The 20,481-nt window shown below is 45.3% G+C and overlaps 1 protein-coding gene and 1 long non-coding RNA gene across 2 annotated transcripts in view; both read left to right on the top strand.

Annotated features, from left to right (window-relative positions):
* The window catches only part of LOC124034010 (ras-specific guanine nucleotide-releasing factor 2), a 148,832-nt gene that overhangs the window by 41,253 nt on the left and 87,098 nt on the right, over nucleotides 1–20,481 (top strand). The window contains exons 2-4 of the mRNA XM_046346624.1: nucleotides 1,698–1,804; nucleotides 2,255–2,402; nucleotides 15,377–15,466. Of these exons, the coding sequence (XP_046202580.1) occupies nucleotides 1,698–1,804; nucleotides 2,255–2,402; nucleotides 15,377–15,466 (345 nt within the window). The remainder of the gene's footprint in view (nucleotides 1–1,697; nucleotides 1,805–2,254; nucleotides 2,403–15,376; nucleotides 15,467–20,481) is intronic.
* LOC124034011 lies at nucleotides 10,282–14,052 on the top strand. Its single transcript, XR_006838494.1, has 4 exons — nucleotides 10,282–10,487; nucleotides 10,973–11,020; nucleotides 13,626–13,731; nucleotides 13,937–14,052. It is a non-coding gene; the product is annotated as an uncharacterized LOC124034011 (long non-coding RNA).

Here is a 20,481-nt window from a genome sequence, read left to right as displayed (position 1 = left end):
AAGGCCACGCCAGGACCTTGAGATGCTTCTTACGGAGCCACTCCTTAGTTGCCCTGGCTGTGTGTTTCGAGTTGTTGTCATGCTGGAAGACCCAGCCACGACCCATCTTCAACGCTCTTACTGAGGGAAGGAAGTTGTTGGCCAAGATCTCGCGATACATTGCCCCATCCATCCTCCCCTCAATACGGTGCAGTCGTCCTGTCCCCTTTGCAGAAAAGCATCCCCAAAGAATGATGTTTCCACCTCCATGCTTCACGGTTGGGATGATGTTCTTGGGGTTATACTCATCCTTCTTCTTCCTCCAAACACGGCGAGTGGAGTTTAGACCAAAAAGCTCTATTTTTGTCTCATCAGACCACATGACCTTCTCCCATGACCTTCTCCCAAACTTCAGAAGGGCCTGGACATGCGCTGGCTTTGAGCAGCGGGACCTTGCGTGCGCTGCAGGATTTTAATCCATGACGCCGTAGTGTGTTACTAATGGTTTTCTTTGAGACTGTGGTCCCAGCTCTCTTCAGGTCATTGACCAGGTCCTGCCGTGTAGTTCTGGGCTGATCCCTCACCTTCCACATGATCATTGATGCCCCACGAGGTGAGATCTTGCATGGAGCCCCAGACCGAGGGTGATTGACCATCATCTTGAATTTCTTCCATTTTCTAATAATTGCGCCAACAGTTGTTGCCTTCTCACCAAGCTGCTTGCCTATTGTCCTGTAGCCCATCTCAGCCTTGTGCAGGTCTACAATTTTATCCCTGATGGCCTTACACAGCTCTCTGGTCTTGGCCATTGTGGAGAGGTTGGCGTCTGTTTGATTGAGTGTGTGGACAGGTGTCTTTTATACAGGTAACGAGTTCAAACAGGTGCAGTTAATACAGGTAATGAGTGGAGAACAGGAGTGCTTCTTAATGAAAAACTAACAGGTCTGTGAGAGCCGGAATTCTTACTGATTTTAGGGTTCGTGTCCAGGCTAAGAAGGTAGGGAAATTCAGCAAGGAGGGAGAGAAAGTGTGAAAGAAAAGAGCAGGCTGGCTGATGTTGATGATCATACAGGTAACGAGTTCAAACAGGTGCAGTTAATACAGGTAATGAGTGGAGAACAAGAGGGCTTCTTAATGAAAAACTAACAGGTCTGTGAGAGCCGGAATTCCTGTGATAATGGAAGGGAGAGAGAAGTGGGAGTGAGAGAAAGTGTGAAAGAAAAGAGCAGGCTGGCTGATGTTGATGATCATACATACTATCTTCATGGATAGGCCACTGGTCAAAAATAGTGCACTATAAAGGGAATAGGGTGCTGTTTGGAATGCAGGCTCCATGTCACCATGTCCTTTGGCTCTGTTCATGCCTGTCCCTGTTACAGCCTGTTTGTGTCAGGAGGACACACTTGCAGTCTAAACATACACACCCAATCTTTCTGTGTGTTTGTTTGTGTATTTGACGTGTGAGGCCAAAGCTGATGGTTACTCTTTTGACCCCTGGCTCTACTGTTGCTGAGCCCAAACCTGTCTGGTGGGGGTGTGTGTGTGTGTGTGTGTGGGGGTGCTTGTGCCAGCGCGTCTGTGCATATGTATGTCATTGACTTGTTTCCTCTCCTTCTATATGTTTAGCCTGTTCAGGAATGTTGAGGTGTGTTGGAACCTACAGTACCCCTCTCTCTTTCCCACTCTTTCTCTCTCACTCACTCTCTCTCTTCTTGCAGCACTACTTCCTGATCGTGTTTGGCCATGATGGACAGAAGCCTCTGGAGCTACGGACTGAGGGGGAGAATGAATGTGATGAATGGGTGGAGGCCATCCAACAGGCCAGGTACTGTGTGTGTTCGAGAGAGAGACAGAGACCCTCCTGAGAGAAGGGGAAGGGATGGTTGTGTGTTGCTGTGTCTGCATAACAACCAAGCCAGAGCCCAGTGGGTATACCTGTACATAGCCATGGGACTTGCCTGTTCTACATCTCTTATTCTTAACCCCCCCCCCCGCCTGCTTATCTCCGAACCCAGGTGCCTTCTCTCCCACTCAACCTTTTTCTTACTCCTCCCTCTCATCCTCTCTCTATCAGGCCTCCTTCCACTGTTTGTCTCATTGCTCTCCCTCTCTTCTCTCCCTTATTGCCACTGTGTATAGAGCCACAAAAATATAGTTTATTATACCTTTCCAGTCCTGTCAGATAGTGGTTTGGGGGCAGGGTCTATTCGGGATTGAGTATTTCTGTCCTCCGGGGTCCCTCGGTGACATCATCCCTGTGTGTCTGTCTCTTCAGCTACTCTGACATCATCATCGAGCGTGAGGTCTTGATGCAAAAGTACATCCACCTGGTCCAGATTGTGGAGACAGAGAAGGTGGCAGCCAACCAACTACGTACTCAATTGGAGGATCAGGATACAGAGATAGAGAGGCTCAAAGGAGAGGTGCTTGCAAGCACACTGGCACTCAAAACACACTACCTCTGTCTGTTCCTCTTTCTCTGTCTCTATCTCTTCTCTCTTTCTGTATTGTTTTGTATATGTATTTTTCCTTCTCTGCCCTCTCTTCATCTTTAGCTCTGTCCTCTTTCTTCTCCAACTCCATCTCTCTTTCTCTCCATCTTTCATTATTAATCTTTCTCTCCTCCCCCTGTCATTGTCGAGCTGTCTCTCTCAGCCTTGTTTTTAGACCACCACCTCTCATCTCCTTGGTGACGGCATATGAATTCGCTTTGACATTTTTGCTCTGACAAGTTGCAAACACATACACACTGTGATCAGTCTCCAGCCAGCGCCAGTCAATGAGTGATGCAAAGAGGAACATACATGTTTGTGTAGAGTTAACTTCTCGCTAAGCTGAGGGAAAGGTGCTTAGCGGTTCATTTGGGGGTGATAAATGCAGTTTTAATAATGCAGCACACACACACACACACACTGTGAAATTATGTTGGCTAGTGATAATTAGATGAACAGTCCTAGTTGTTCCTGGAGTAAACAGTCAGTGAGACCTGGATGGATGAGATTGATGTCAGACAGTTGGTAGAAGGAAGTTAAAACTACAGTGTGTGTGTGTGTGTGCGCGCGTGTGTGAGTCCAACATTGTGCAGTGATTTGATTTGAGAAACTGGATGTTGAGTTCCCACTGAGCGTTTTACTGAGTTTAGTGTTTGGTAATCATGAATCTACAGGGTCCAACCTAACGCTAGTTTTAAATTAGGTCGACCGATTATGATTTTTCAACGCCGATACCGATACCTATTATTGGGGGCCAAAAAAAGCCGATACCGATTAATCGGACGATTTTTATATAGATATTTTATATAGATATTTGTAATAATGACAATTACAACAATACTGAATGAACACTTATTTTAACTTAATATTAACTTTAACTTATTTTAACTTAATAACATCAAAAAAATCAATTTAGTCTCAAATAAATAATTTGGTTAAAATAATGCAAAAACTAAGTGTTGAAGAAGAAAGTAAAAGTGCAATATTTGCCATGTAAAAAAGATCATGTTTAAGTTCATTGCTCAGAACATGAGAACATATGAAAGTTGGTGGTTCCTTTTAACATGAGTCTTCAATATTCCCAGGTAAAAAGTTTTAGGTTGTAGTTATTATAGGACTATTTCTCTCTATACCATTTGTATTTCATATACCTTTGACTATTGGATGTTCTTATAGGCACTATAGTATTGCCAGCCTAATCTCAGGAATTGATAGGCTTGAAGTCATAAACAGCGCAATGCTTGAAGCACAGCGTCGAGCTGCTGGCAAATGCAGGAAAGTGCTGTTAGAATGAATGCTTACGAGCCTGCTGCAGCTTACCACCGCTCAGTCAGACTGCTCTATTAAATATCAAATCATAGACTTATAATAACACACAGAAATACGAACCTTAGGTCATTAATATGGTCAAATCCGGAAACCACCATTTCGAAAACAAAACGTTTATTCTTTCAGTGAAATACGGAACCGTAACCTATCTAACGGGTGGCATCCCTAAGTCTAAATATTGCTGTTACATTGCACAACCTTCAATTTTATGTCATAATTATGTACAATTCTGGCAAATTAATTATGCTCTTTGTTAGGAAGAAATGGTCTTTACACAGTTTGCAACGAGTCAGGCAGCCCAAACTGCTGCATATACCCTGACTCTGCTTGCACAGAACGTAAGAGAAGTGACACAATTTCCAGAGGTAAAATAAATGTATGTTAGCAGGCAATATTAACTAAATATGCAGGATTAAAATATATACTTGTGTATTGATTTTAAGAAAGGCATTGATGTTGATGGTTTAGGTAGACATTGGTGCAATGACAGTGCTTTTTTCGCGAAACTATGCCACTTTGTTTACTTTGTCTACACACTCATCTCATATGTATATACTGTACTCGATACCATCTACTGTATGCTGCTCTGTACCATCACTCATTCATATATCCTTATGTACATGTTCCTTATCCCCTTACACTGTGTATAAGACAGTAGTTTTTTTTGGAATTGTTAGTTAGATTACTTGTTGGTTATCACTGCATTGTCGGAACTAGAAGCACAAGCATTTCGCTACACTCGCATTAACATCTGCTAACCATGTGTATGTGACAAATAAAATTTGATTTGATTTGAATGCGCTTGTTAAATCATCACCTGTTTGACGAAGTAGGCTGTGATTTGATGATAAATTAACAGGCACCGCATCGATTATATGCAACGCAGGACAAGCTAGATAAACTAGTAATATCATCAACCATGTGTAGTTAACTAGGTATTATGTTAAGATTGATTGTTTTTTATAAGATAAGTTTAATGCTAGTTAGCAACTTAACTTGGCTCCTTGTTGCACTCACGTAACAGGTAGTCAGCTTGCCACGCAGTCTCCTCATGGAGTGCATTGTAATCGGCCGTAATCGGTGTCCAAAAATGACGACTACCGATTTATGAAAAATTTAAATCGGCCCTAATCTGTCGACCTCTAGTTTTAATATTAACAGCTGTTACAAATGCTTATAGCTTTCCTTATAACACTGCCTGTATGTACAATACATGTACTGACTTTGATAGAAGGTAACATTCAAACAGCATTGGCTGGTTACAAAGCTCACAGGACAGGTCCACGAGAGGAACACCCAATCATGACCTCTGCTAAGCATGGTATTGCATATCTATGTTTACATGCTTCATGTCATGCTTGTGAACAGATAAAAAGCCGAATCCATGCTTTTTGAGACTGGTCCAACTTTCTTTGGCTGACTGCATGGTTTTTATGTTGCATATTAATGCTGATTGACTGATTTCTATCAGCCATGTGTCACGCCCTGACCATAGTGAGCCTTTGTTTTTCTATGGTATAGTAGGACAGGGTGTGACTGGGGTGTTTTCTAGTTATTATTTTCTATGTAAGGTTCTAGTTTAGTTTTTCTATGTGGGTGTTTGGTATGATTCCCAATTAGAGGCAGCTGGCTATCGTTGTCTCTAATTGGGGATCATATTTAAGTAGCATTTTTTCCACCTGTGTTTTATGGGATATTGTATATGGGATATTGTTTTGAGTGTATGTTACACCTCTTTGTTACGGTTCGTTGTTTGTTTCGTTCTTTTGTTGTTTTGTGCGTTTCTAATAAATAATATGTGGAAACTATATCGCGCTGCAGCTTGGTCCGATAATTATTCCGACGACCGTGACACCATTTTAGGTTAGCATGTAAAGAAAAAGCAGAGCCTCACGTCTGGAACACATCGACCACTGATATTATGGAGCTGTGCAACCTATCAACCCTTTGCCATTGGTTGAGAGTGTGGCTGAAGGACAATCAGACATGTATGCACAATGTTTAAACAAATGTACCATTTTTATGATGCCATTTTAAGTGCTTTTATATACCTGCTCAGGGACTACAATTGAAAAATAGCTAGCTGGAAAATCTGACACATTTACAGAAATGCTAATTGATGTGCACTGTCCCTGTCAAATAAATGTAATAAATGAAACATTTAATGAAATGATTTCCCCCAGTCAGTGAGGTAGAGTGTGTAAAGGCTTTGTGAGAGTCCTGTGGGATACTGCTGCTGTATCGCTGAGCTAAACCATGATTTGCTTAGGCAGTCACAGGCAGATAACCCACAGTTACGTGTGTGTGTGTGTGTGGCAGGAGATTGTCCGTGAAGAGGAAATCTGATGCTTATCTAACGTGGAAACACCCACAGCCTGACACACACGCACACACACACAAACCTGAAATAGCGCCACATTCCATAGAATTGTATATCGATGGATTGCCATTTAATGTGACTATTATAGCCATAATCAAAGCTATTTACACCATTTACAAACTGAAATCCACGAGCATACAAAATATGAATACAATACACACAAAAGTAAAGAACATACAATTAAACAAAATCAGGAAGCCAGAATGGTTAAGCAATGTCAGGAAGTTGGCATGGGAGCTGAGGCAGCTTCTTTTGGTAGCATCGAGTGGTGGGAGGCAGAATCACGGTCACAGAGATGGAGCATCATGACGGTCACAGCCAGGGGGGAATAGTTGGTCAGAAGACAGTTCCGTAGCAAGTCAGGTGCGCACATTGCCCGTCGACAACGTCCTCACAGCCATCCACATCCATCCCGTAGCATAGCCACTTGACTTTGTAGGTAGAATGACCGCTAGCTACTCCTTCACTGCATCCGCTTGGGTGAATTCCCCTGCAGCCGCTAGTGCCTGAAAGCTCACCACTCATCAGTAGATTAGAGTAGAATAGTACAGGCCTCCTATTATTAGCCCACCTCTGCCATCTCCTGCCTTTAAATTTGGACTTCTCCTCAACCAAAAGCCCCAGCATTTCAAATCAAAACACTATATGCTGTGTTTACACAGTCATCCTATGAGCCTAATTCAGATGTTTTGCTCATATCCAATCTTTTTGTCTGACTGTCCACGCTCAGTTTTACATGTATCCCATATCATTTTGTTCATTCACACTGATGTAGCCTCTGAAATAGCATGCAGACATCCTATCACTGTTCCTTTAAATTTTGTGGCGGTTGTTGTGGTAACGGCTGGTTACATGCAACAACAAAAAAGATTGCATAATGGAGAATCGGAATTGTATCAGAATTGAGAACCATATACATATATGGTATAAATCAAAACTCAAAAGATCAGACATGGAAAACAACATGCTGGCACTTCACAAACTATACAAGGCTATAAAGAAGCTGGAGACCATGCACCTGGAGGCTGCTTTCCGTGTTGTTAGTGATTTTAATTCTACGTCATTAAGATACATAATGGCCAACTTCCAGCAACACGTCTCTTTCGCCACTAGGGGAGATAAAGTCCTAGCCCACAATTACTCTACCCACAAGCAAACATTCCATACTCTCCCACATAACCCCTTCGGCAATTCAGATCATGACTCTATACTCCTGCTTTCTGTATACAAGCAGAAGCTCAAACAGGAAGTACCCGTGAGGCGCTCCGTTGAGAAATGGTCCTCCGAATCAGAGGCTATGCTACAAGACTGCTTTGCAGGCGCTGACTGGAATATGTTCCGGGACTCCGCCGATAGCATCGACAAGCTAACCACCTCAGTCACCGGCTTCATTAGGAAATACTTTGACGATGTCTCCACAGTGATGTCTCCACAGCCCCGGATTAACACGGAGGTTGGTGCTAAGCTAAAGGACAGGGCTACCACACACAGGGCTATCGCAGCTAACCCTGAGGCTACGGTTGAGGACACAAACTAGTATGAGTAGTCCCATTACGACCTCTGCAGATCCATCAAACACGCAAAAGGACAATTATAGGAATAAGGTGGAATCCTATTACACAGGCTCCGCCCCACACCACATGTGGCAAGGGCTACAGTCCATTACGGATTGCAAAGGAAGACCCAGACGTTATCTGTCCAATGATGTCTCTACCAGACAAAATCAATGCATTTTTGGCATGCTTCAACAAAAACCACACTTTCCAAGGACGACGCAAGGTTTTTGATCAGGTCAGCACTCGTAAGGCCGCGGGGTCGGATAGTATTGTATGGTATGGATGGTTGGTATTGATGGATGGTATTCCAGGGCGCGTTTTCGGAGCATGCGCAGAACAGCTGGCAGGCATATTCTCGGTCATTTCCAACCTCTCCTTGTCCCAGTTTGTTTATCCCCACAAGCTGACCACCATCATTCCTTTTCCCAAGAACTCTAAGGATATCTGCCCCATTGACTACAGCCATGTAGCACTCATATCTGTAATCATGAAGTGCTTTGAAAGACTGGTTATGGCACATATCAACACCATCATCCCTGACACCCTAGATCCACTTCGATTTGCATACCGCCCCAACAGATCCATAGATGACGCAATCTTAATTGCACTCCACACTGCAAAATTGCGCAGGAAGGAATGGCAGCAGTTTTACAGGCACCCAACCAATTGTGTTATTATGTGTTTTTTTCGCTATATTTGTACATTATTTTGTACATAATGTTTCTGCAACCATATCTTACGGCAGAAAATAGCTTCTGGATATCAGGACAGCGATCACTCACCTCGGATTAGACAACAAGCAGGACTCACACGATATTCTCCAAACACCCGGCAGGGCCGACATCCCAGTTATTCGCAAGAAGAAGCGACGCAGGTACAGAGGACAAAGAGCCGGATGCCTCTTCAAGACCCGCAGAAGTCGAGTAGGGATGCTGCCGTTACCGTCAATACTACTCGCCAACATGCAATCATTGGACGAGAGCATCAGCTGTTCCGGACGACTGTGTGATCACGGTCTCCGTAGCCGACATGAGTAAGAACTTTAAACAGGTCAACATTCACAAGGCTGCGGGGCCAGACGGATTACCAGGACGTGTACTCCGGGAATCTGCTGACCAACTGGCAGGTGTCTTCACAGACATTTTCAACATGTCCCTGATTGAGTCTGTAATACCAGCATGTTTCAAGCAAACCACCATAGTCCCTGTGCCCAACACTATAGTACCCTCAAAGCTCAACACTAAGCTAAGGAACCTGTGACTAAACACCTCTCTTTGTAACTGGATCCTGGACTTCCTGACGGGCCACGCTGATCCTCAACACTGGAGCTCCCCAGGGGTGCGTGCTCAGTCCCCTCCTGTACTCCCTGTTCACCCACGGCTGCATGGCCAGGCACGACTCCAACACCATCATTAAGTTTTTCGATGACACAACAGTGCTAGGCCTGATCACCGACAATGATGAGACAGCCTATAGGGAGGAGGTCAGAGACCTGGCCGGGTGGTGCCAGAATAACAACCTATCCCTCAACGTAACCAAGACAAAGGAGATGATTGTGGACTACAGGAAAAGGAGCACAGAGCACACCCCCATTCTCATCGATGGGCTGTAGTGAAGCAGGTTGAGAGCTTCAAGTTCCTTGGTATCCATATCAACAACAAACTAGAATGGTCCAAACACACCAAGACAGTCGTGAAGAGGACACGACAAAGCCTATTCCCCCTCAGGAGGTTGAAATATTTAGCACAGGCCCTCAAATCCTCAAAAGGTTCTACAGCTGCACCATTGAGAGCATCTTGATTGGCTACATCACTGCTTGGTATGGCAACTGCACAGCCCTTGATCGCATGACTCTACATAGGGTGGTGTGGATGACCCAGTACATCACTGGGGCCAAGTTCCTTGTCATCCAGGACCTCTATATCAGGCGGTTTTGAAACAAAGGCCCGGAAAATTGTTAGACTCCAGCCACCCAAGACTATTCTCTCTGCTTCTGCACAGCAAGCGGTACCGGAGCAACAAAGTTGACACCAACAGGCTCATGAACAGCTTCTATCCCCAAGCCATAAGACTGCTAAATAGCTAACAAAATGGCTTCATGGACTATGTGCATTGACCCTTCTATTTCATTTGAATAATCGCTCTGACTTTATGCACACACACACACACACACTCACATTGACACTCCAACACACACGTAATTTGCTCACAGACATTACACACACACACACACACACATTCATACGGACTCTATGCACACACTAACATACAATCATCATATACGCTGCTGCTGCTACTCTGTTTTTTATATATCCTGATGCCTTGTCACATTATGCCCATACATAGGTAATCCTACCACTCCAGTATCCCTGAACATTGTAAATATGGTATTGGCATTGACCCTGGAACTGACCGTTTATATAGTTTACATACTTTCTTGTGTACTTCTTATTTCTCGTGTGTTTTGTTCTGCTTGACTTTTTTGTGTTTTTTTATAATTTTTTTATAGTACTACTGATATTGAATACTGCATTGTGGGGAAAAGATCAAATGAACTCGCCCACTGGAACGTCTTCCCCAGACAAGGCGCGTGGTTTGTGCTTGCCCTTGCTCGGGAAATAAGCTACCCTAGTGAAAATGGGCTTTCATAAAGTTGTTCAACAATCTTGGGCAAATTGCCAAGATTTGGATTACCTTCGACTATCTTATATTTAGGCTGTCAACCGTCAACTTGAGACTGGTGTGTTGTTGGTAAGTTGCTAAGTTTTGTTTATAGCTAGCTACATGCCATTATTTGACAGGCTGTTCCACTATGATACTGTGATGTAACTAGCTAAATACATAGCCTCTCCCTAACCTGTAATGTGAAAGGAAGATTTGCATAGCTAACGTTGCACCTGAAGGTTTCATCCCTGCTAGCTAACGTTTCTTGCAAACCTGACTGCATGTTTGATGCATGTTGCCAGATTGCTTTCAATAATGTTTCAACTCAAACTGGCTAGCTACTGTAAGATCCCTTCTAAATAATCAACCATATTAGCTAGCTAGCATTTGAGGGCCTCAGCTAACCCCCCAAAAAGTTACCAATAAGCAACAACAATATTTCATATTTTCTGGTGTAAAAATAATGGTGACAGATAACGACGCATTGGCCAGACACCAGTCACGTTTCAGAGTAATGGAGGACATAACCACCATTGATAATGTAATCAGTGCTGTGTCTTGTATGTTGTAAGGAGGTGCCCCCCATCCATGGTGCCACAATGGACAACTCCTGGGCCAGGGTGAGTAATGCCAACCAGTCAGTGACATGCTGGTGTAACCGGTGCAGCACCGCTGTAACTCCGCGCTGTGTGTGGTTGATTGAGACTATAGACGTGGACTTTGGAGTTCAGGTAGTTTTAATTAAGCAGAACTCACTCTCTGCATCCTGCATCTGCATCCAAAAGGAAATAAAACATTTGTAGAGCACATATGTTCTCATAGTGCATCAAAATGATTAAACAAATTAGTACAGCCTCTCCTTATTATACATAACATATTTGACATAGATAAAACCACATACCTGCATCCAAAAGGAAATAAAACATTTGTAGAGCCATATATGTTCTGCAAATCGTTGCCTCTTTCTACAACAGATGCACAATAGGAGGAACTGGGATCATTCGAGGAGCTAGCCATCGTTCACACATACAATAGCCTGCTAATACCTTAGTTAGCTATGAACCACATGTTGAATTCAGAATGTTGATATCATCCTAAAAAGTACAATTACAAGTGCATCTTCACAATACCATCCACGTATGAGTAACCTCTAAATAACCTCTAAATATACAACATTATCCATGAACAAAACACTGTGTGTATGACTTTGTGCTTAAAATAATCAAACTTTTCTTAATATGACAGAAAAGCGTGGCTACCTCTCATAGTGCATCAAAATGATTCCCAACTCCCAGGATGCAGGCATGCACAATAACAAATCAACATGACATGTTAATATATGAACATTTACATTTACATTTAAGTCATTTAGCAGACGCTCTTATCCAGAGCGACTTACAAATTGGTGCATTCACCTTATGACATCCAGTGGAACAGCCACTTTACAATAGTGCATCTACATATTTTAAGGGGGGGAGGGGGTGAGAAGGATTACTTTATCCTATCCTAGGTATTCCTTAAAGAGGTGGGGTTTCAGGTGTCTCCGGAAGGTGGTGATTGACTCCGCTGTCCTGGCGTCGTGAGGGAGTTTGTTCCACCATTGGGGAGCCAGAGCAGCGAACAGTTTTGACTGGGCTGAGCGGGAACTGTACTTCCTCAGTGGTAGGGAGGCGAGCAGGCCAGAGGTGGATGAACGCAGTGCCCTTATTTGGGTGTAGGGCCTGATCAGAGCCTGGAGGTACTGAGGTGCCGTTCCCCTCACAGCTCCGTAGGCAAGCACCATGGTCTTGTAGCGGATGCGAGCTTCAACTGGAAGCCAGTGGAGAGAGCGGAGGAGCGGGGTGACGTGAGAGAACTTGGGAAGGTTGAACACTAGACGGGCTGCGGCGTTCTGGATGAGTTGTAGGGGTTTAATGGCACAGGCAGGGAGCCCAGCCAACAGCGAGTTGCAGTAATCCAGACGGGAGATGACAAGTGCCTGGATTAGGACCTGCGCCGCTTCCTGTGTGAGGCAGGGTCGTACTCTGCGGATGTTGTAGAGCATGAACCTACAGGAACGGGCCACCGCCTTGATGTTAGTTGAGAACGACAGGGTGTTGTCCAGGATCACGCCAAGGTTCTTAGCGCTCTGGGAGGAGGACACAATGGAGTTGTCAACCGTGATGGTGAGATCATGGAACGGGCAGTCCTTCCCCGGGAGGAAGAGCAGCTCTGTCTTGCCGAAGTTCAGCTTGAGGTGGTGATCCGTCATCCACACTGATATGTCTGCCAGACATGCAGAGATGCGATTCGCCACCTGGTCATCAGAAGGGGGAAAGGAGAAGATTAATTGTGTGTCGTCTGCATAGCAATGATAGGAGAGACCATGTGAGGTTATGACAGAGCCAAGTGACTTGGTGTATAGCGAGAATAGGAGAGGGCCTAGAACAGAGCCCTGGGGACACCAGTGGTGAGAGCGCATGGTGAGGAGACAGATTCTCGCCACGCCACCTGGTAGGAGCGACCTGTCAGGTAGGACGCAATCCAAGCGTGGGCCACGCCGGAGATGCCCAACTCGGAGAGGGTGGAGAGGAGGATCTGATGGTTCACAGTATCGAAGGCAGCCGATAGGTCTAGAAGGATGAGAGCAGAGGAGAGAGAGTTAGCTTTAGCGGTGCGGAGCGCCTCCGTGATACAGAGAAGAGCAGTCTCAGTTGAATGACTAGTCTTGAAACCTGACTGATTTGGATCAAGAAGGTCATTCTGAGAGAGATAGCGGGAGAGCTGACCAAGGACGGCACGTTCAAGAGTTTTGGAGAGAAAAGAAAGAAGGGATACTGGTCTGTAGTTGTTGACATCGGAGGGATCGAGTGTAGGTTTTTTCAGAAGGGGTGCAACTCTCGCTCTCTTGAAGACGGAAGGGACGTAGCCAGCGGTCAGGGATAAGTTGATGAGCGAGGTGAGGTAAGGGAGAAGGTCTCCGGAAATGGTCTGGAGAAGAGAGGAGGGGATAGGGTCAAGCGGGCAGGTTGTTGGGCGGCTGGCCGTCACAAGACGCGAGATTTCATCTGGAGAGAGAGGGAACCTGGTGAAATTCGCACAGTACTTTAACAACTGGCATTGTATTAGCTGTGAATCCTCATCTCTGATTGGCTATGTTCAACTGTGTATTTACTGTTGTTTTCCATGACTGTATGGTGAGTCTTTCTCTCTCTCCCTCTCCCTCCCTCTCTGTCTCTGTGATAGGAGCTGGGTCGGATCCGTATGTCAGGCTCCTTCATGACCGGTATCTGTGACGAGGGGCCTGGAGCTGATCTACTGACACTGGCAAACACCTCAAAAGGGACAAAAGGTGATTACTAATAAGATAGTACATCACAAGTGTTTAGTAATATTAGAATCACCTTTATTTGCCAAATTAATTTGCATGTACAGGAATTTGACTCTGTGAAATAGTGCTGCCACAATAAACATAATTTACAGACAGACAAACTGAATATACGGACAAGAAAACACCACCATTTGTCACTCGTCAACTCTACTTTGTTTTTCTACAGATGGAGGATGATAAGCTTTGGTCATGGAGTCCTCTGACTGAAAGACAGGTTTATACTGATGTCTGAATTGGGAAATAGCTTGTACTCCGCATTAAAATTATACAAGACACATCTGACTTTTTGTCTTTTTGTTATTATTGATTTGAATGGTACTATCGATGGGGGGGAGATATGGGACACCTTACAGGAAGGTATGATGACTGACATGTTTGGCAAGGTAGGTCCAGGGCCACCAGACACAATGTTGATAGGTACAGTATTTGTATCGGTTGTGAATGACAAAAGATGAAAGGCAAGTATAATATTTGCACATTGTTATATTAGCAGAACACTGCTTCAGCAGGATTGTGTAGGTTTATTATACAGTATATACATGGAACTGTATAGTCAGTATGAGAAGAGTGCCATCCTCCTGCATCTCACATTTGCCTGTAGTTATTGAACTCTGCCTGCTGGACCCATATCCACTCCACCCCTTCTGCCACCTGACTGCACATGTCCATAACCTGTAATGCATTACATAGAGGAAAGGGACCTCACTGGGGACTTGTGTATATCAGTGTGTAAGACAGCCAAATCCTTCAATTTCTGCAAATAGACCAAAGAAATGCCTTTCTAGTTCTGGTTAGACAGCTGAAGTTCTACTCTACACAATTGATTTTTGATTGGTTAGGTAACGTACAGGCATACTGTCTTTATAAGCACATCAATATATTTACAGCAGAAAATGTCTTTCTATCACGAACACATCCATCAATAATTAAAATGATGTACACTCAAGCTGGCCGATGTTCGTGCAATGTTCATATGTAGCCTACACCTGTAAGGATATTAGTTCTAGGATTCGTCTCGAGAAAGATCTAACGGCGGACTTAAGGAGCGACGAGGCAAAACTAGCCAATTACAGAAATTGTGTTGTAGGACAGCTGAGCTGACTAAAGACCGGAATGTGATGAAACGTTGAAACTAAGTTGCAAGCTACTTTTGTAGCAAGGTGATGTAGAACGAGTGTCTTTATGAAACACATTCCAAAAACTGGCTCTTGCTATCTTGTAATAACTGATTTAAATCCGCTACATAGCTGCAGCTGGCTATCCAATCACCAAGCGATGCTAGCTAGCTGCTGTCTGCTTGGCTAAACACAACACTGAATTAGCTGACCACCTGGGGATGGCGAGGCAGTCAGACCGGAAGAAGTCCTCAATTTCAAAAACTTTGTTCTCTCCATGGCAAAGTTATCTTAGCTTACATCACTGTACTCACTACTTGAATGGCAAAGACATAACCAATGAACACCCACATCAAACCACACCCAAGACAACTATTATTTGCCTTCAGTCATGCCCGCTAGCATTTCTTAATGAGCATTGATGAAAAAAAGGAGCCCAATCAGGAAGTGCAGTCTTCAGTTGTGTTTACTGTGTTTTCATTCTCTCTCAGATCGTTGCCCTGAACAAAACCAATGAGAGAATGTGGCCTTATCATGTAAACCAAGAGGATGAAGATCCAGACATAAAAAAGATTAAGAAGGTATGTGCATGCATGCCCGTGTGTGTGTGTAATCTGCGTACGTGGGGGTGTGCCTAAGTGTGTATTCCACGCATTGTTAGATTCCTGGACTGTTTATACAAGCAATCAGATCCCATCCACCATAAACCTCCTCATTATCACTGACTTCTTTAAGACTTTGGCAAAATCGACCACCCTATCGGCCATTGAATGTCTTATCCAACCGGGTGTCAAACTTCAAATCAAATGTTATTAGTCACATGCGCCGAATACAACCTTACAGTGAAATGCTTTACGTACGAGCCCCTAACTGACAGTGCAGTTTCCAAAAATTCCAGATAAGAATAAGATAAGATTAAGTAATTAAAAAATAACAATTTATACAGGAGGGTGCCAGTACAGAGTCAATGTGTGGGGGCACCGGTTAGTTGAGGTGGTAGTGTAACGTCCCTGGGTTATTATCGCCGTTCATATTAATACCTGCGGTTCGATCATGCTTTTGCGGCACAGTCGATAGGGTACCGGACCTCGGGCTCGAAGGTCGAGGGTTCGAGACCTGCTCCCTGCTGTTTCTTTACATTGGTGTCAGTAGTAAAAACCAGCTAGCTAGTTGACTTCTGTGGCTAGCTACTGTAGGTGAGAACGGGGTTGAAAATGCTTTGAGGGAATCTGAAAGGTGGAGGTAGGGGACGATTATGGCCAAAGAGGTGCGTGTGCATGGACGTCGGGGGATCTGGCTGAGGAGATCGCCAGGGCTTCGGGGAGGACGTTAGAGTGATGGCGGCTGAAGCGGGCATGAGTGCCTCGTCGACTGTGCTTCGCGCGGATTCTGGTGGGCGGACGGAAGGGGTGACGAGGAATCTGGGGCTCAGGATGTAAACAAACATGGCTGCGCCCAGTTCCCGTCTGCGTCCGTATCTGTTAAGACCTCGAAGTATTCCGGTAAGGCGGATTGGGAAGCTTTTCATGCTCAGTTTGAACTGTTAGCTCATTTTAGGGGGTGGTCGGATGAAAAAAAGGACACTGTAGTTGGCTTTATGCCTCACGGATGATGCTCTGGCCTGCGAGCTAATGTCATTGAGATCCTAACATGCCCCCCTCCGTGCAGAGCGAGCTAGCACGGGACCAGTTCATATGGGCGCTCTCTCCTACGGAGCTGAGCATACAGATCCAGCTGGCTCATCCTGAGTCATTGCAGATAGCCTTGGAAATTGCTTTAGCGAGGGAGCTGCTGTGGGCTGGGGCTTCAGCTGGGGCTTTGGTGGGGGTGCAGGGAGACAGACCTTCTGTGCGGGCTGTGGCGCAGAGTAGCCCAGAGCCGAAAATGCCTGTATGGGTGGCTGAAATGACAGAACTCATTCGTGCTGTGTCGCTACATGCGAAACACACACCCTGGTCCCAGGGTCTGCTGGGGTTTTAGCCTGCCAGGCCATCTACGCCTGGATTGCCCCATGTCCCCCAGAGCTCAGGGAAACGGCTCGGGGTCCGCATAGACCGGGTAGTGCAGACCCCTGGCTTTCTTTCCCAACCACCATCATCTTCAGGAGGAACCCACCGGCACAGATGGGGAAGCAAGGCTCCACCTCCCCCAGAAGCAGACGAGGACAAGCGGCTGAAGCCTGTTGTTGTGGTGGGCCGGACCTGTGTTGGGGGACTTTTGTCATGTCCCTGTCACTGTGGAGGGGGTGCCCTGCTCTGCCAAGGTGGACACTGGGTCCACAGTAACTCTGGTGAGGCCGGATATTGTGCAAGGTTGGACTCCGTGTGAGCACACAACTGTGCAGTTCCGCACAGTCACAGGTGAGCTGGCACCCATGAAAGGGAAGGGATTAATGACTCTGACAGTAGGGGGCAGGTCTGTGCGTCATCCTGTGTGGGTGGCGGCTGTGCAGGACCCTTGTTTCCTGGGGTTGGACTTTCTTAGGTGCACAGGCTGCCAGTTAGACCTAAATGGGGGCACACCGAGCTTCCAGGGAGGGCCGGCAGTCACCATGCCCCCCCCCCTCCCCCAATGTCACATTCACTCAACCCAACAAACCCTTTACTCCAATAGTTAAAGCAGCAGAGACTCATGGCTGCACCCCCCCACATCTGTGTGTTACATACCCCAGATGGGAGAGGAGAGGACACTGTCTGCAGTGAGTGAGATATGGGGGAGGAACTGTGTTGGTCTTGACCCTGAGCATATGGAACGGTTGTGGCAGTTGCTGTTTGAATTCAGAGACAGCTTTGCGCTGAGTGAGGAAGAGGTGGGTCAGACTCATCTGGTGCAGCATGAGATCGACACAGGTGATGCTCGACCCATTAAGATGCGTCCCTGCCGTATTCCGCTGGCACGCCAGTAGGCGGCAGACAAGGCTGTGGTGTGCTACAGCGGGCAGAGGAGAGGTGGCAGGTGGTAGTCCCAAAAGCACTGTGGGAGGCTGTGCTCCAGAGTACTCATGGGGGGGATGGGGACTGGACACTTTGGGGTCACAAAAACGGAGCGAGCACAGTAGTTTAGTTCGTCCGGTAGGCTCATGTCACTGGGCAGCTCTCGGCTGTGCTTGCCTTTGTAGTCTGTAATGGTTTGCAGGCCCTGCCACATTAATCGAATGTCAGAGCCGGTTTAGTAGGATCCAGCCTTAATCCTGCATTGACACGTTGCTTGTTTGATGGTTCGTCTGACGGCATAGTGGGATTTCTTATATGCTTCCGGGTTAGAGTTCCGTTTTCTTGAAAGCGGCAGCTCTAGCCTTTAGCTCAGTGTGGATGCTGCCTATAATCCATGGTTTCTGGTTGGGGTATGTATGTACGGTCACTGTGGGGACGACGTCATTCGATGCACTTATTGATGAAGCCAATGACAGATGTGGTGTACTCCTCATTGCCATTGGAGGAATCCCGGAATGTATTCCAGTCTGTGCTAGCAAAACAGTCCTGTAGCTTAGCATCTGCTTCATTTGACCACTTTTTTATTGATCTAGTCACTGGTGCTTCCTACTTTAATTATTGCTTGTAAGCCGGAATCAGGAGGATAGAATTATGGTCAGATATGCAAAATGGAGGGCGAGTGAGCGCTTTGTATGCATCTCTGTGTGTGGAGTATAGGTGGTCCGGAGTTCTTTTTCCTCTGGTTGCACATTTAACATTTTGATAGAAGTTAGGTAAAACTGATTTAAGTTTCCCTGCATTAAAGTCCCCGCTACTAGGAGCTGCGCCTCTGGGTGGGCATTTTCTTGTTTGCTTATGATAGAATTGAATGAGCTGTATTCCATCTTAGTGCCAGCCTCTGACTGTGGTGGTATGTAAACAGTGACAAATAATATATTTGAAAACTCTCTTGGTAGGTAATGTGGTCTGCAGTTTATCATGAAGAACTCAACCTCAGGTGAGCAGTAGCTCGAGACTTCCTTAGATATCATGCACCAGCTGTTGTTTACAAAAATGCATAGACCGCCGCCCCTTGTCTTACCAGACGCCGCTGTTCTATCCTGCCGGTAGATCGTATAACCAGCCTAGCTGTATGTTCATATTGTCGTCGTTCAGCCACGACTCCATGAAGCATAATGTTACAGTTTTTAATATCCTGTTGGATATTAAAATATCCTGTTGGTCGTCCCAATAATTTGTTAATTTTATTGTCCAAAGATTGTATGTTTGCGAGCAGAATTGAGGGGAGTGGGGGTTTGTTCGATCGCCTCCTACTCCTCAGAAGGCAGCCTGCTCTCCGGCCTCTATTTCGCCGCCTCCTTCTTGCGCAGATCACAGGGGTCGGGGCCTGTTCCCGAGGGAGCCACATATATCCTCCACCTTGGGCTCGTCAGAGTTGTGAAAGAAGAAAAATATTATGCTCGTCCGTTGTGAGTAATCGCAGTCCTGATGTCTAGAAGTTATTTTTGGTCATGGTAGCGGCAACATTATGTACAAAATTAGTTTAAAAAATAAGTTACAAACAAAGCAGATAAACAAACAAAAAAACAAATCGGTTGGGGGCATGTAAAACGTCTGCCTTCTGCTCCAGTGCCATTTTTACCATTTTTTAGACTTGATTAGACTTGCTCTTATCTCGGATACCCAGAACTAAAACCTTGCATAATTGCATCAGATGCTCCAATCAGTTCTGGGGGCGAAAGAAAAAAAAATATATATATATATTCTTTTTTCAGACTAGCAGGAGCTGACAGAAGGCGTAGCTCAAGGAACTCTTCTGGACCTTCTCATCTTCTTAGCAGACATCGCAAGCTGGGATGTTGGCAGTAGCTGGAAATATGTTGATTATCTCAATCTCATCCACACATGTACAACATGAAACATCAGCACACCACAGCAGGCCCTGAACAACTTTGACACGTGGGTTTTGGGCAAGCAGAATGTCACTGAAGCCACCTGTCCCATGCCCTCTCCAGATGGGCCAGGAGCTCAAGTGTGTGACTCTATTAAGATCTTAGGGGTAATTGTACAAAATGACTTACAATGGGGTGGGCAGGTTGATACTATGTTTATCCTTCACCACCTGAAAAGACCTAGTGAGCATTTACACTGGCTACATATGCCACACCATGGAATATGCCCCTCCTCCTTGGAGCGGCATATTCAGAAGAGAGCATGCCAAAAGAGAGCATGCCGCATTCATCCTAGGAGGATACACAAGTTACACTGAGGCACTACACACCCTCTACTTAACCCAGATTCATGAAAAAAGGACACAGCGCTGCACTAACTTGGCCAACACCAACTGAAATATTACTGAAACATTACATTTAGAGTGGGGCAAAAAAGTATTTTGTCAGCCACCAATTGTGCAAGTTCTTCCACTTAAAAAGATGAAAGAGGCCTGTAATTTTCATCATCGGTACACTTCAACTATGACAGACAAAATGAGAAAAAAATTCCAGAAAATCACATTGTATGATTTGTAATACATTTATTTGCAAATTATGGTGGAAAATAAGTATTTGGTCACCTACAAACAAGCAAGATTCCTGGCTCTCACAGACCTGTAACTTCTTCTTTAAGAGGCTCCTCTGTCCTCCACTCGTTACTTGTATTAATGG

This window comes from Oncorhynchus gorbuscha, linkage group LG04 (genome assembly GCF_021184085.1).
Source record: "Oncorhynchus gorbuscha isolate QuinsamMale2020 ecotype Even-year linkage group LG04, OgorEven_v1.0, whole genome shotgun sequence".
Classification (NCBI taxonomy): Eukaryota; Metazoa; Chordata; class Actinopteri; order Salmoniformes; family Salmonidae; genus Oncorhynchus; species Oncorhynchus gorbuscha.
Note: the sequence above shows the minus strand (reverse complement) of the source record. Positions and strands in the feature narration are given on the sequence as shown.